General features: G+C 39.0%; 1 protein-coding gene across 4 annotated transcripts in view; it reads right to left on the reverse strand.

Annotated features, from left to right (window-relative positions):
- The window catches only part of RhoGAP100F (Rho GTPase activating protein at 100F), an 858,958-nt gene that overhangs the window by 569,020 nt on the left and 273,141 nt on the right, over window positions 1-16,797 (reverse strand). For all 4 annotated transcript variants that reach the window (XM_083112158.1, XM_083112157.1, XM_083112161.1 and 1 more), the window contains exon 2: window positions 10,360-10,480. In XM_083112158.1, the coding sequence (XP_082968284.1) occupies window positions 10,360-10,446 (87 nt within the window). In that variant the 5' untranslated portion in view covers window positions 10,447-10,480. The remainder of the gene's footprint in view (window positions 1-10,359; window positions 10,481-16,797) is intronic.

Here is a 16,797-nt window from a genome sequence, read left to right on the forward strand (position 1 = left end):
CTTACGGCGGGCGACCTAGAAGCTGGCAAGGGAAGTGAGGAGCGGGGAAGCAACCAATGCAGCAGCCTGTAGAACGAGGCTTACGTAGTACTTAATTCCACCACGTCCTATAGTCGACGCGCTAGCTTCGTTAACGACCGACTGGCTTTGGAGTCCACGGAGCGCGCCCACCAGCTGCAACATCACATTCAACGCAGTGTTGCCACACATCTACTACTCTCCACATCTACTCTACGCCACCTTGTTCCTCACACGGTCTCCCCATTGAAGTTGCAAGCTACGGCAACAGCGTATCCGCAGTCATGTGACTGAGGCTGTGTCCAAAAGGTACAAAGTACATACTTGAAGTACAGTCTTGACGGAAGTGACGTCACCTAGTGCAGTTCGAAAGCGCCAAGCAAACGAGTGTACAAGACCATAGCACGCAGCACACGAGCGGTGCACACTTGCGATCTGTGCTTGCTTTTCATTTGTTAAAAAAATGGACGTCGGAAGTCAATCAGCTGGCAGTTGTAGTTCTTCCATTGTGTGGAAATGTAAGTAAACAAGTTTTTAAAATACTATGTAATTTTATTTATTGGTTTTATTCATATATGCGTGGTTTCTTTCTTCTATAGTGAGAAGTGTTTAAAAGTGAGAAAACAATTTCTTTTACCGCGATCGTAAACCATGTTGCGGAATGTGTGAAAATTAATTTGAAGGAGCAAATTTCTTTCATATTTCTATAATTAATAACGTGCTGTGTTATATAAACTGCACGCCGAGTCATGTGTGTGTTGTTCACGGAAAACAAGAGTGGCAACTTTTGTTGCAATCCTCACTTGTCTTGGCGCTGCAGTCGAAGTGCAGTTCGAAAGCTTTCCGCTTCCAGGCTTCAAGACCGCACTGCGAGTATGCTCTCGAAGTATGCTCGCTTCAAGTATGGTCTTGCAGCTTTCGGACACAGCCTGAGACTCCACGTGGAGTAGACGAGCAGAATGACAGCTGCGCCCTTTGGCTCAAGGACTCCACGTGGAGTAGACGAGCAGAATGACAGCTGTTCCCATTGGCTGAAGGCTGAGTGTGATTGGACGAAAACAACTCGCCCGCCGTTTATCCGCACCCACGTTCGTGGCGGCGGCTTTCTTCAGATCTTGGACGTTAGCGAAGTAAACGCATAGACTATATATCTCGGTGTCACCGTTGGTCTTCCGCGTATTCCGCGCTCCCGACTTCCCTTGCCAGCTTCCAGAGCGCCCGCCGTTAGAACTGACAAGACCTATTGATCCACCAAATGCGAAACTCGTGGTGAGGTGGCTATCACAGTGCGCTACGACGGCAGGAGTCACGGGTTCGAATCCCGGCCTGGGTGTTCTTTGTGAGTGTGTCTTCATCATTTTCATCCTATCATCACTCATGCTCATCGTCGCGATTAGCCAAAAGTGGCAGAAAAAGCGACGATACGAGGGGGTACCCAAAAAAAACGGAATAGCGCTGCGCTGGGCGGAGCTTCCGTAGTACGATTTTTTCCCGCTAGGCAAGCGACGAGAAACTCATTGTGAGTTCAGTACACTCGGTGGCTTCGCTGGGGAAGGTTGTATCTGGTCACAGTGTATTTTTTTTTTTTCGAAAAACCGGTTTCGCTCGCAGCTCGTTTTTTGTGATGGCCGATGTAAGAGAACAGCATGACTCTCTTGCCCCACGCCCCTTACTCACCTGACCTCGCTCCGTGCGACTTTTTTTGTTTCCCCGAATGAAGGGACAGCAATTTGACAACATAGAAGAGGTGAAGAAAAAAACGAGGAAAGAGCTCTCAGCCATGACAACAGATGAGTTTCCAAGAATGGAATCACAGATTGGACAAATGTATTAAATGTCATGGAGAGTACTTTGAAGGTGATCGGGTTGTTTTGGAGAGTAATTTAAAGGTGATCGGTTTCTTTTGGGTACACCCTCATATGTAACAAGAATCAATCAAATCAAAGTTTACAGCAAAATCAACTGCTGGACGTCGCAGAACATCGAAATGTTTCATGTAACGAAGACCAGACGTGAACGTATCGAAGACTTCCATTGCATTGAAACAAAGTTATTTTATATTTTTTGCTACTAAATGAGGGGGTAAGTAAATTCAATCCCTTTCAGTGTATTCTATGTTATTATAATGTAACATCCCCCATAAAACTGAGAAACTTTATCAGGTAGGAAGTTCATAAACACCAGTCGTTGCACTCATAGGTATTTATGGAATGCCATGTCAGATGTTAACCAACCTTCCTGAATGAATAGTTTCGCAAACAGGTAAATAAGGTGCCGACCCAAAAGTTATTGCAGGGTAATAACTCGGCATTATGAAGAAAGGAGAGAGAATAAGTGTATTAAGTGTCATGGAGAGTACTTTGAAGGTGATCAGGTTGTTGTTGTTGTGATCACTTAATACTTTGCTATAGGTGAGACGGATTTCTTCAAATTTACAGGAGATAGTACTTACGCAATTCATTCTCTGTAGTGTTGTTGAAGTTTGGGAATGTAGTTTTGATCTGTTTTAATGCGAATGCATGTGCTTTTCCACGAAAATCTATTTCCGACGCGCTATTGCTGCTGCCGCCATTTGCTTCCTGCACGAGAGCACAATGTTCCGTGTGTTAGATGACGTAAACCCCGTAGTCAGTGTTTCAACCCACGCAGTGTTTTCGCTATAAGATGACGTGTCAGGATGCGTCGTGAAGTTGTTGCCTGGTGTGGAAGATGCCGTGGAATTTGTAATTCAACACGGAATCTTGAAGAAAGAAGTGGAATGTAGGACGTGGAAAGTTAAAATTAAAATAATTCCGTGTAATTTCTTTCATCGAGAAAAACCGATGTTGTCCGTATATGCTAAATTGAACGAAAGGAGTGCTAATGGAAATTAACCTAAAAGGCCTAACCTAACCTAGTAGGCATACCTCGTCCCCGTGATAGTTCGTGGGGCTATCGTGAATTTTTGGGCTAATGTCAATGGTTTTTGGGGCTACCCGTAGATGGTTTTGGGGCTACCCGTGGATGGTTTTGGGGCTAACGTCAATGGTTTCATAATTACTCTTTATGTCAAAAATTGAACTTTTTTGTCGAAAAAATTTCGTGAGGTGTTTTTCATTATTTTTTTTAAATGCAGGTATTTTTCGGTTAAAAGGTTGCAACACTGCATGCACACTCCAAATCGACAAAACACTGGCACAACGCGCGATAAACGGGTAAGCTATTGCCATATTGTGTGTGGAAATAAGGAAGAACAGTAAGTACTCGTTAATAAAAGAAATAGACATTATTTTCGTTACAAATTCATTATTTCACCTAAAGAAATGTTCCGCAATGCAGAATAGTACGTTAGCAATGTAAAAACGTGCGAAATAAATGATTTATAGGTGTCTCACCTATAGTACAGTAGTAATAGAATAAGTATTAAGTGCAACAGGCGGTAAGGTGTCTTTTGCCATCTGACTGTAACTTGGAAGCAGGAGGAGAGTTTTGGGAGAGCTGTACAGTCTCACGCCTAAGTGTTCTGTTCTAACCATGTGTGATCCAGATTTGAAAGCGTAAAATCAAAGTGGTTGCGTTTTGCCATCTGTTGAATGAGTATAGTTAGTACCTCTCGCACCTTACCATCAAGCTTACCACGAGTGACTCCTTAACAAGGATGAATGATCAACGTGCTACATCAACCCATTGGGACATCTGAAAGTCCCCAGTTCGATCCCCGTATCTAGGAGAACGTTACGATAAAACATGAATGTTGAGTCCTGTAAAAGGTGGCTTGCTATTTGTATATTAAAATTTAAAATCTACGTGTTTTCTATGTAATTTTATATTTAACCAATACATAAAAACCTGATGTGACAGAGAGAAACCAATGCAAGATCCGAGTTTAGCATATTTTAATTGATAAACATCTGGTATTTTCATTCATGAAGCAAAGTTGTAATTTCAAAACACATACCAGTGTTATATAAATACGAGATATGAAACGCATCGTTAGTTGAGTGAAACACATTGATGTTTGAGAACACAAAACGATAATGGATTCAGGTAGAAGCTTAAGTTTTAGAATCTCATGGAAATATTTATTGCAAATGCCACTATTATTTATGCGGAGGATGTGTATTGGGGGCAAATCCCCGCCACCCTCCTTAATTTACACCCTGCTTATGTCCCTTGTGAGAACTGAAAGTGTCATTTTCCAGGAATAGAGGAACAATTAAGTTGAGTGTGCTTCAGCGCCTGGACTTCTAGGAATAACGAACGTCGCAACGACTAGGAATTCAAAGTTCAATGCACTCAACAGTTCTGATTCTACTAATCGTGAACCCTCCTCTCGCACACACAGCCCTTTCATAATACTTTCCAGTTGTGTCTGGAACTGAAAGACTTCCGGGAACTTACCCGTGGACCAGCGCTGAAGGAAACTCCAGTATTGCACAGCTAGACAAGCTAACTTGATTTCAGGACAGGGAACGTGACATATCCCCTCCCCGGATTAACGTCTGACTGGATAATTCATCAAACGCTCGATTCTCAGAAGTGAACGGTAAAACCTAATGGTCAACTCCATAAGTTAAGTGGAGGAAAGGGCATTGCAAGAAAAAATGAATCATTTCAGTGAACAAGAAGAAGAAAATATGGACCACAGCCTTAGGGTGAGACAACTCGGGTACTTGCCGGGCCAGTTAAGAATAATTGTTTGTATACGGTTTACAACGAGTTTATACGACTCTTCTGCTTTCAATTAAGAATTTGTGTGATTTTCCCTGACTTCATTGATCCTTTTGACACACAAAAATATCCAAAATTACTGAAATTATATTCTAAACAAAGTACCGTATAACGCCGAAGTCGTGACTCGAACCCGGGACCCTCGGCGTCATAACTCTTTGCCAAGGGGTCCGACTGAAGCGTTGCAAGTAACTTGCTACAAGCATATTACACCGGCGACCTCTGGTGGATCCTTAAACTCCGCTGACACGGGAATCCACAGGAAATCAGTTGAAATAACGTAACGTCAGCCTTATGCAAAAAGCACGGTTAACGACAGGATGGAACTCGCTCAACGGCTTTAACGATCCGAAATTTGAATCCTCCTTAAACAGATCGCAAGAGCATTTCTCACCCCAGGTACTGCATAAAAATTGTGTTCAAATATTTAAATGAAAAATTGTTAATATACACCGTAGAATGAAATAATGAAGTGAAAATAATATTTTATATGAAATTACAACGTCAGAATTCAATAATAAGCAATGAAGAAACGTACAGAAATGTCTCATTCAAAAACGTGTATGGGAGATTGTTCTTGATTGATTTGATGTTTTAGCACCACATTATGCTCAGTAAAGCTAATCGGGACTGGACCTGCAGTTTAAAGTGGGATCCGAACCACTATGTGCTTCCACCGGGTATCGAAACCGGGACCCCTTGATTACAAGGCGACGACGCTTACGGCGTCATCGGGTAGGGTCTTTGTATGGGAGAAATAAAGCTTTCACAAAATGCTGTGTGAGAGGAAATAACTCCTGCAAAAGCACCGTGTTAGGGGAAAATCCTTAATAGAACGCTGGATGAGGGAAATAACTTTTTTTTAAAAAATGCTGAATGAGGTAAGTATATCTTTCATAAAACACTACATGGCAGAAATATTTCCATCAGAAAATGCTATATGACGGAAATAAGCTTTCGTAAAATTCTACATGAGGGAAATTACTTTTGAAAGAAAAAGGGCGTGAGGGTAATAATCCTTTGATAAAATACCGAATGAGGGAAATAATTCGTTCTCTAAAAGCTGCATGAGGGAAATAAATCTTTATTGAAAGGCTGGATGAGGGAAATATGTCATTCAAAAACGCTGTATGAGGGAAATGTTGAGGACAAAAATTCCTTCAGAAAACTCAAGGGGGAAATAATGTTTTGTAAAATGTCGCATGAGGAAAATAACCGCTTCATAAAACGCAGAGGAAAACAAACCTTAATAATTTTTTTCAGTAAAAACCTATATAGTGGAAATAATTCCTTCAGAAACCGCTGTGTGACGGCAATAAGGTTTTGTAAAAATGCTGCATGTTTTGCAAAAAAAAACGCTGGACGGAAATAAACCCTCATTAAAACAACGCTCTATGATGGAAATAAGCTTTCATAAAATGTTGTGTGAGGGAAATACCTCCTGCAAAAACACCGTGAGATGGAAATGGATTCTTAATAAAAAGCTGAGTAAAAATTACTCCTTCAAAAAAACGCTGTATGATGGAATCAAAAACCTTCAAGAGTGCTAGAAGGGAAATTTATTTATAACAAAATCTTATAGAGAATATATATGCTTGAAAATGCTATTGCATTCGGGAAACACTGTGTGAGGAACCTTTACCTTAACAAGGCGAGCAGAGATGCGACTAGCCACTGGAAAGTAAATAGGCAATTATCGGGAGAAAACAAGCCAAAAAAAAAAATGGAAATTACGCAGATAGTTAGAGAGAGCTGAGAGAAACGAGGGAATATTTTATTTTCATTGATTTTCTTCTCTGAGCTGGGAAAATTCCGAAACTCGGATGACTTCGACAAAACATAATGAGGAACAACAAGGTGCATTGTGGGAGTGGGGTCTGGGAAGCATTTGTAGATATAAATTTTCAAAATGGTTGCTAATTGGCATTTACGAACTATATTCGTAGATGGCTGCGAACGAATTGCCGCAGCGGATGGATAATTAACAGTAGCTAAATGGGCCATAATCCGCCATTATTAATTAGTTTTTTCTTTCAGACTCGACGAGACATCGTTCTATAATCAAACCCTTTAATTTTTGACAGGGGTTAATTTTTTCAGCTTTTGTAGGAAGATGATAATGAACGTGCAAAAATTAATTAGATACCGGAAAAAAATTAGAATTACGAAAAATTTTGAAAGAAAGGAAATTGTCCTAATGGAATCCAAGAACAAACTTCAGAAGCTCTGGATTGAATTATTTAAATTGATTTCCGTTGCTCCAGTGATGAGGTTCAGTGGCGTATAAATGACTTCATCTCGGGGGTATAAGGATTTCTTAAAATGCAATAGCAATAAGGGTGTCTTCGACGTAACGTCACTTGCACCTATATTCCTTTCCCGGATTCTCTGGAGTAAGAAAACGCGAACGCGTTCTGTGCGCATGTTGAAGGGTGTGCGCCTCGTCCAATGAACGCGCGGAGGGGAGGGGCATCCACGGGAGGGGGCTCATTCGCGGTCCAGTAGTTCCGTAGTAAACATGTCAGCTCGCAAGTCTAGAGGAACTCTGCATTCAGGAGAGCGCCTCATAGTGTTGAATGTGTTCGAGGACAACTTGTTTGAAAAGTTAAAAACACATGGCTTCGTTTTTTTTACAAATGTTTAAAACAAAGTGTTTGAAACATGTTTTTCAGACTTGTTTAAAACACATTTTGATACATAATGTTTCATAGTTTGTGGTTATTTGCATGTTTTTTGAAAATGTATGTTTAAATTTGTTTTAATTTTTTTCTGTTCTTCGTAGCATCAAAAGACGAACAAACGTGCAATATTATTTGTTATTTGTGTAAAACAATACACTGGCCATTGTTAAGAATAAAAGAAGAAATTGGCAGCAGAAAGCGTTTTGCTTTACGCCCGTTACACCGCGCAGCACTTCGTTGCTTTCATCCCGCACCCTTCCCCACCTAGTCTGGCCCCGCCCACAAGCTTTCCCCTCTGCGCGTCGCTACTCCAGAGAATCCGGAAAAGCAGTATACTTACGAGGACGATTGCATTCGAGGAAAATATGTTTGCAAGTGTTTGCTCCAATATTAAACTTTCTTGACAATGCTTTGGTGCTTATCAAAACATGCTACAAACATAAAGGATCCTAAGATCAAATCTCCAGTAAGGTATGCAAAGGGATCCGCAAAGGGACGGCCACAGGGAGGGGGGGCATTTGCAGCCTTGAGATATCTGAAAAGACTCGTAGCCAGAATTTTATTTGGGGGGGGGGCTCATCCCTCATAAGCACAGGCGTCGCCAGAGACATTTGTAGAGAGGGTCAGGCCATAGATATATCACAAATAATAAAGACAATAATAATTATTGTTAATTTACAATAATAACTATTATAAGTTATTAAAATATACCAATTTCAATCCAAATTTATTGTTATTTACATAAATGGAGAGATTTTGCTACTCGATCCACCGTATCAGTCAACACAATTGTTGTCCATTATTTTTCTTATATTTCGTACAGTTAGTGTACTGAAAATTATAGTTATTGTATTTTGTTATTAACTTTTACACATTCCGTTTTTTTAAAAAAAGGCTATAAAAGTTAGGGTCAAATTTTACTCATAAAGTTTATATTGTATCACCTGTCACAAAGAAAACTATAAGTTTTGGAAGCTGTGGATCCATTTACTCTTTGGATTAAATGGTAGAAAATTAAAATATAACCTGATTCCTCTATTATGCACTAAACTTTTTTTTCCATGTAATGCTGTTTTTACTGCGGTTATAACTTTATTTCTGTTATTAACAATAACATTTAATTATATATTTGTTGGATTTCGTGGTGGCCTCAGCCCCCTTAGTCCTCCCCCTGGCTACGTGCCTGAAGTTGAGTAGTGAACTTGTTGGACGAGCGGTGCCATGAATCGTTCAAAAGTACAAAGAACTGTTCATCAACAAAGTGACTGATGTCTATGGAAATGCGAATCAAATCCAGTTTCTATTTAATGGATTGATTTGCTTTATTATACTTCGCTTTTTGTGCCACTTTTGGCTAATTTGCGAAGATTGGGATGAGTGATGATATGATGAAATTGATGAATGGACACTAACAAACATCCATGCCCAGGTTGGGATTCGAACCCGGGACGCGTGGCGTAGTAGCGCGATGTGCTAACCACTCCGCCACGGAGGCCTGTCAGTAAGTCATGGCAACCCAGTAATAATTCGACAATCGAAGGATGTATTGAAAATTTGTTATATACAACTGTAAGACATAATCAAAAACGTTTTTGTAACATGTGCACATGTGTATGTCACAGGGTCAGACAGGTTTTTGTAATTTGTACATTAATACATGTGTATGTCACAGGATTGCTTCGGTTTTCTTTCATGATTCCTACCAACAAAATATCCATAATGGATACTCTTTCAGTTGTATATAACAAATTTTAAATACATCCTTCGACTGTGGAATTATTACTGGGTTGCCATGACTTACTCGCCAACCCTCGTAGAAACTGACCGGCCTCCGTAGCGGAGTAGTTAGCACATCGCGCTACGACGCCAGGGGTCCCGGGTTCGAATCCCAACCTGGGCATGGATGTTTGAGAGTGTCCATTTAATTTGTGGACTCAAGCCTGAACTTCACATCAAAGCCAAGGTATTTTCAAGTTAATTTCAAGATTTATAAAACAGCAAATATAATAAATGCTAAACCATGAGTTTTTATGACTGAAGGACAAGGTATAATATCTTACTCCGCCCCCTCCCCCCCCCCCTCCTCCACATGCTCGCAGTGAAAATGCTTGTCCAGTTTGAGGGACAGTCGGTTTAACGTGGAAAACGGTGTTTGAATTATTTTGGCACTTACAGCGTTTACCAATTTTAGTCTTCAATTGAGCTTTACTCTGCAGTATTATCCGAACTACACAGTTTTCATATTTTCCTTTGAAACTTCAAATTTTTGTATATTTTTGAGCTGAAAAGTACATATTTTACGATATATTTGAGTTTAAAGGTGCACGTTTTGTCAAAATGCCCATATTTGTGAGTTCAATCTTGAATTCTTGCCATTAGAAATATGAAAAGAAGCATACTTTTGAGTTATCAACTGCACACTTAGTATAAAATCAGCGTATTTTTCATATTTTTAAGTATAATGGTGTATGTTTTGTAAAAAGGGAGAATCCTTGCATATCTTTTCAGTTCAAAAATTAACGCTTTGTCAAAAGGAGCATATTTTAAAGTTTTTAAGTTTAAAAGTGCGTATATAGTAAAATAACAATGATCATATTTTAGTGTGTTTTTTGAGTTTAGAAATGCCTGTCCAGTCGAAACCCGCATATTTTGCATACGTTTGATTTTAAGAATGTATACTTCTGTCTCAACGAGCATATTTTTGCAAACTTTTGAGTTGACAAGTACGTATCCAGTCGAAAAGGATGGTATTTTTGCATATTTTTGGCTGAACGATTTTACTTTGAACTTTTCTAAACAAAATAACTTCATCTCCTATTTACCAGTCTTTTCTAACGCGTCCTCGCGTAGCAAAATTATTAACGAATCATCCGCGTATAGTACATAGTACACAATAGCAACAGGAAAACAAAAATTAAGGTGCCGTGGTCGACAATGTGCGAGCACTTACCTTCCTCCGGCCGCAGCACAGCATGGTGTTGCGCACGACGTGGCTCAGCTTGTTGCGAAGACGGCGGCGCCGAGACGCGGACACCATAGGTCCTGCGCCTTTCCCCCGTCATACCCAGGTTCTGCAAAAAAAAATACACACCGTCAGATACGTAGAGTATACTCCGCAGGATACGATACAGTCAACGTCGAAAGTGATTGGAGTCCATGTAAGCAAACGGCTATCTCAATCTTCATCCTCGAAGGCATGCAACCCAATATGCACTTCGAGTATACCTTATTGCATACCTCGCAAGGGTACACAATCTTACAGGGCCGGGAGTAATGAAGTAAGGAAACTCCATTTTATATTCATGAAGTGCAACCACTTTTTACGCTGACTGTACATTCAAATATATACAGGGTGTCGCAAAACAACTTCAAAAACGGCTGTCCGCTGGTAGATATCATAAAACAAGTAACTTTACCTTGTTAACCTCGAAAGCACTTAGTTTCTTCGCTATAAGCGCTTAAAATTTAACTTGCATGTACACTACCAATCAGAGCAAACGATTGCTCTGACGTAACTTCCAGGGACTTGTGGCAGGGTTGCCACTGCCGTCTCTTGAGAGTCTTACCTATGCAAAATACAAAATAATAATAATCATACTTGGGATGTTGTAAGAAGCATTTACAGTATTTATAAACTGACCAAGACAAAGACTTTCCAATGAATATGGACTGAAATTCAAGAGTGTTCATTCTAAAATGTCTCCATAGTGTTGTTATGAAATTAAATATCGACTTACAGTAATGAAAAACAAGTTTCATTAAGCAAGAGGCTCACCTAGCTGAATAAAATGCATTAATTTTACATCACATTAATTTCAATGTAAATTCAAATACCAAAATATATTTTCTGTTACAAACACTACCAAAGTAGACTTACATAATATTCATTGTATTTATCCAAAATTCAAATAAAACATGATGTTTAATTTAGGTTACCGAAACAAAGGATTACCAAACTTTCATTTAACAGACTTATATTGACTGATACTGTGTTCAATATCTCATAAAGGAATGGAAGTATATTTAAAATATGCAATGCATTTCATCGCGAAAGCTTGAGCCTGTATTCTCAATTCAATGATCGGGGGAGAGAATATGGTAAGTCCATTTTCTGTCGTAAGCAAAATGGTGGTGTTATTTCCTGTGATGTGGATGCTCTTCTGGACTTAACATGTTTTCATTGCATACATTTGACGCTTCTATTCATCAAACCATACGGTTTTTGTACCTTTTCATTTACATATTGAGTAACAATCACAAGTTCATTTTTCTCAAGTTTGGCGAGTTGACTTACCTTGTTTGTTCCCCTGACCCGTCAATTGTTGACAAGAATGTAAGAATAAGAAATGCATTGTCTATTGTCAAGATTTAAAGTAAGCAGAGTAAAAAACGAACAGCATGCAGACGAATCGGAAACCTTGGTTTGTAACCAATGATGTGCCGTAGACTATAGGTTTACGTCTACATGCGTTGTCTACACGTAATCTACGCGTAGATTACATTAAGTTGTAGTTTACATAGACTACGTAGACAATCTAAAGTGCATTAAAATTAATTTGCAAGGCTCTCATGAAAGGAAAGTGACATTTTCAACTATATTGGTTCCTAACGAAATAAAAAGAATCCTATTTACAACAAATTTCTCTTCTCTTCTATTATCAACTATGGAAGAAGATAAATAGTATGCAAAAAACAACAATAGATGGCAGTCGTGAGTCAAGAGTGGTCTTTTACCCATAAAGCACTAGAATATTTCCTATCTTAGGTTTCTTCCTAGGTGAGAAATTGTTCGAATTTGGAAGAAAGAGTATGAAAAGTTCTTCTCACACATCAGCAACTGATACGCAGTATAATTTTCTTTTAATTTCACGGCGCCCTTTGCTAAGTTATCAACTTTCGCCATGTTGTATACATAGATTGCGTAATCTACGTGTATAACATAGTCTACGTGGAGAATGTAGACTATCGTTGTTTACGCGTGGACGCATATCACTGATTGTAACCAACAGATTCACATCAACAATGTGTTCAAATGTGTTTTTCTATTCTTTAAAACAGAGCCAGTACGAGTAACATCAAGTTTAAAACTTGGGTGCAATTGTTCGACAATCGCGATCATCGCGTCAACAATGAGCTTATACGTATTTAACCAACAGATTCAGGTGTGTGTTCAGATGTGTTTTTCTATTCTTTAAAACGTAGCCAGTACGAGTAACATCAAGTTGCAAGCAGTAAGACGGAAGTCATGGCCAATAGGAAGCAGACAGGTATAGATCTGCAAACAAAACTGAGAATCCTAGAGGAAGTAGACGGTGTTGCATTGAACAAAACGACAATTGCTGAACAGTATGGAATTGTCAAATCTACATTATCTACAATACTTAATGCTATGATGACATACATAATACGTATTGTAAATGGTTAATGTGTAGAAGGAACTGTATTGCAAGAATAAAATTTAAGTCTCCGATTAGCACGAATTTTTTTAACACGAACTCTTGATTTTGTTGAATGTGTTAATGAAACTATAATAATTTCAGTATATTACAGTGAAAATAAAACATTCTGGGTGTACTCTACAATTGTAACTTTATTTTTTACAGTTCTTGTAGCTGAATTTGGGTAATTTTAATGATATCATATTTGTAAAATATCAGCTGCCATGTTTATTTACAGTTTAATGATAATGACACTATTTACGATTTAACATGATTAGTATTTTATATATTATTCTACATAAAATGTTTGGTATTTTTACCTATAAGAAATTATTGAATTTGAAATCAAGATATATATATATATATATTTAAGTGTGTTTACCATAAACATATTACAGTTTTTTTTGAATGAGCTTCACCCCATCAGTACATATATTTCTTTATTTTCCTTGCTTAGAGCATAATAAACACTTAAATAATTACGAGATTAATGTACTTTCACCAAAAGTGATTCTGATATTTGCAAATTTCTTATGTACATTAATCTATAAATTGTTTATTTAAATTGATGTAAATCCTTTTTTTTTTGCCCACCTTAACCGCATGTTTTGTAGTATGACCCATGTCTGGATAATATTGTTATTTCACTTGAAATTTTTTGCAAGTGCGTGATGAATATAAATGTGCTTTGGCACTAATTCGACGCGACCTTTATGTTGGCAATCACACATCTCAAATTAATGATGGTTTAAAACGAGGATCGCCATCTTTGCTATGTGGGTAGAAAATGGACACACTGTGTTACCAATAGAAGCAAGGACTACCCTCTGAAATGTGAATACCTGTGGTCAAAATTACGAAATCAGTCCTGACCTACATTAGCATAAAGTGGACTGAACAAAAACTAGTCTCGCTACAACTGGCGTACACAGCGAGGAACTGATGGGGCCACAACCCCTCCAGAAATTTTGAGAAAATTGTAATTTTCAAATGAAAGAAGTAGTGAACTCGGGAGAAACAGAACTGGCAAATGCCCCCCTCTCCCCTATTACCATTTTTATCAACTTTAAAAACGTTAATGTTAATTACGAAATATTTTATTGAGTATTTCGCCTCCCTAGAACGCAGAATATGTAATACCCAGTTTACAAACCCAACCACTCTCCGAAAACAATCCTGCATACGAAACTGCTTCCTATAGACGATATTTATTACTACACTACTTACAGATAGTATAATTGCTGTAAAAATATTCTGCCTAAAAGCGGTTACAGCTTAAATGAAGGCCAGTCCTCATTGGTCTAAAATCTCGCTTCGAAATACCCATTCACAAGATTGCTTTGTATACCTCATTGAATATCGCCGCCATTGGAGGTCGTACACGTTTTAGATTTAAACGAGTAACAACGTAGCAGAGCACGGTCTCAATCAACCTGTATCCCGTTGTTAGGCGAACAGAACCCCCCCCAGAGCGGTTGCCATAGAAACGAGACAATTGACAGTCGGGTAAAGAATTTCGTCAACTAGGCCGGAACTTGTTCTTGTTTCCCGAACAACGCTAAATTCTGAAACAAGAGGGGTTCGTGCCCCCCTCCCCCGCCACCAGCCCTCCCCTCGCAGATTCAGCGTGAAAAATGTACCGGCTAAAAAAGAAAGTTCTTTACGGCGCGACCTTTTTTTGTTATCCTGCAAGCATATACGACCAACGTGGCATGGTAGTAAAGCGTGGTCGCCTACTGTACAACTAACAAACCACAAAATCGACTCTGCTATTCCCCGCCGACCCGGATGGCACAAACTGAAGGGGGAACCCCCCCCTTACACTTCCTGCTCTTCCTTCCCTCCCCCCTTTACTCTGTGCCTCCATCCACCCTCTCCGGATTTAGAATGATCGATCCGTGTGAGAGAGAAAAGCGAGAACTCCCAATAGTTCGTAATTCCACTAACAGATGGCGTGGGCTTTCTGTTTTTATAACACTAAATCTATGTATGAACATTTATCGTTCTATTCGACCAGTTCTGGCATATTTTGTGTTTGAAAATTCCGTTATTAATATAATCTCTCTTTCCCATGTTTGCTTTCCGAGGATAGAGCTCACAATAACTTATTATTTTGGTTTCTGTAGGAGATTCGTATAAGGGAATTTTATATAGGGCATAACTAAACATTTATGATCCAAAAAGGTTTATGATCCAGGGAGTTAATTCTATGGTTGTTCTAGTCCATAGTCGGATATTATGAATATGTAAGGACAGAAAATTCCCTATAAAATGCATGTTAATTTGCGGTTTGTACATTCACGTAACGTTTAAACATTGAAGAATGTATTATACAAAATTTGTTTATTTGGGAATTTTCATGTCTGATGACATCATCAAAGCAGTTGAAAGGCCTTAATGTGTTCTAAATGGTTAGTAGGTTGAGATACCAAGGTGTAGTTAGAGATCGGTTTGTTCATTGAACTCTCCAGCCTAACTATTGCGTATTTTTGTGGGAGCAGGAAAAGGTTTAAGATCCATTTGCCTTGACTCATCCCACCCAACAGGTTAATAGGTGCAGGGGCTTGCCCCGAGTTGATACTTTCCTGGAGATGAGGCCTTGCTCGAAGAAAAGGTTTATTATCCATCTAAATTATATTGAGTAGATCGATCTTGCTCTTCAGTGAAGACATTCGAGTATTGGAAGTAATGGAGTAATATAATAACTCCATGCTCAAAATGCAACGACATTCAAATAAAGTATGTAAATCCCTTGACACTAGAAAGCGTAACGTTGGGTAGCTATGGATGAACGGTTCTCTCGCATCATTCACGTGTCTTTTTATAAATATTAATCTACACGTATATCATTCTCAACATTGGAAAAATTACAAAAACACAGGGTGACTCACAATACAAATTATAAATTTAGTTTTTTCTCGGAGTACTTGTACTTTGTACGAGTATTGTATTTGCATTATTTTATTTAGCGTCACATTTCTGCCCTATTTGTCTAACCCCGACGATAAGAATAAGTGATGATTAGTGAAATTAATGAAGAGGCACTCACCCATGCACTGACAGTGACTCGAACCCAGGAACTTCGATGTCGAGATTAAAAGTCAAGCACGTTAACGAGGAAATTAAAGAGCGTTGGAGACGAACTAAATTTGGCAACTCTGTTTCCAACCATTTTCGTGGAATGACCAACGGCAAGGATGCTAAGGCGATGTATGCTAAATTTAAAACGTCCATTGCAGTCTGTCCTTTGTAATTGCACGCAAAGAGGTATAAGCTTTAAGGTCTATAAATACATACAGGGTGGTCTAGAAGTCTTGTTACCCCATCTTCTTTACACTGTTGTCTATATTTCACTTCACAGGACATCACTGACATGAATTGAAAGCTTATGTTTCCGTTAATGTTTAAACATCCAGCACATCAGTGTGAACATACCACCTAGAGAAAGCTTGAGTAATCTGCATGCCCGCATCATTCAATCTCTAATGACCGCATCACTCAAATCATCGACAAACGTTGGTCTAAACGATTTTAAGTGCAAATCTTGTTTCACGTGTGTCACCAAAGTTGTTTTTGGAATAGTTCGGCTGATCGTTTCCGCAATGCTTTTTTGCACAGACGCAATGATTACTTGCCACAAGGCGTTCTTCTACACTGTAGGAGCTTGTGTCTACCATCTGAAATGAAACTAACTGAATGCACATAAGCTATTAGTCAATGCCAGACATATGGAGTGAAATATTGATGGATTTGCTTTAATTTAATTTGCTTTTTGTGCCCCTTTTGGCTAATTTGCGAAGATGGGGATGAGTGATGATATGAAATTGATGAATGGACACTCGCAAACACCCATGCCCAGGCCGGGATTCGAACCCGGGACCCCTGGCGTCGTAGAGCGATGTGTTAACCACTCCGCCACGGGGGCCGGCTGAAATATACACGAGAAATTC

Source organism: Lepisma saccharinum, chromosome 26, assembly GCF_977018435.1.
Source record: "Lepisma saccharinum chromosome 26, izLepSacc3.1, whole genome shotgun sequence".
Taxonomy (NCBI): domain Eukaryota; kingdom Metazoa; phylum Arthropoda; class Insecta; order Zygentoma; family Lepismatidae; genus Lepisma; species Lepisma saccharinum.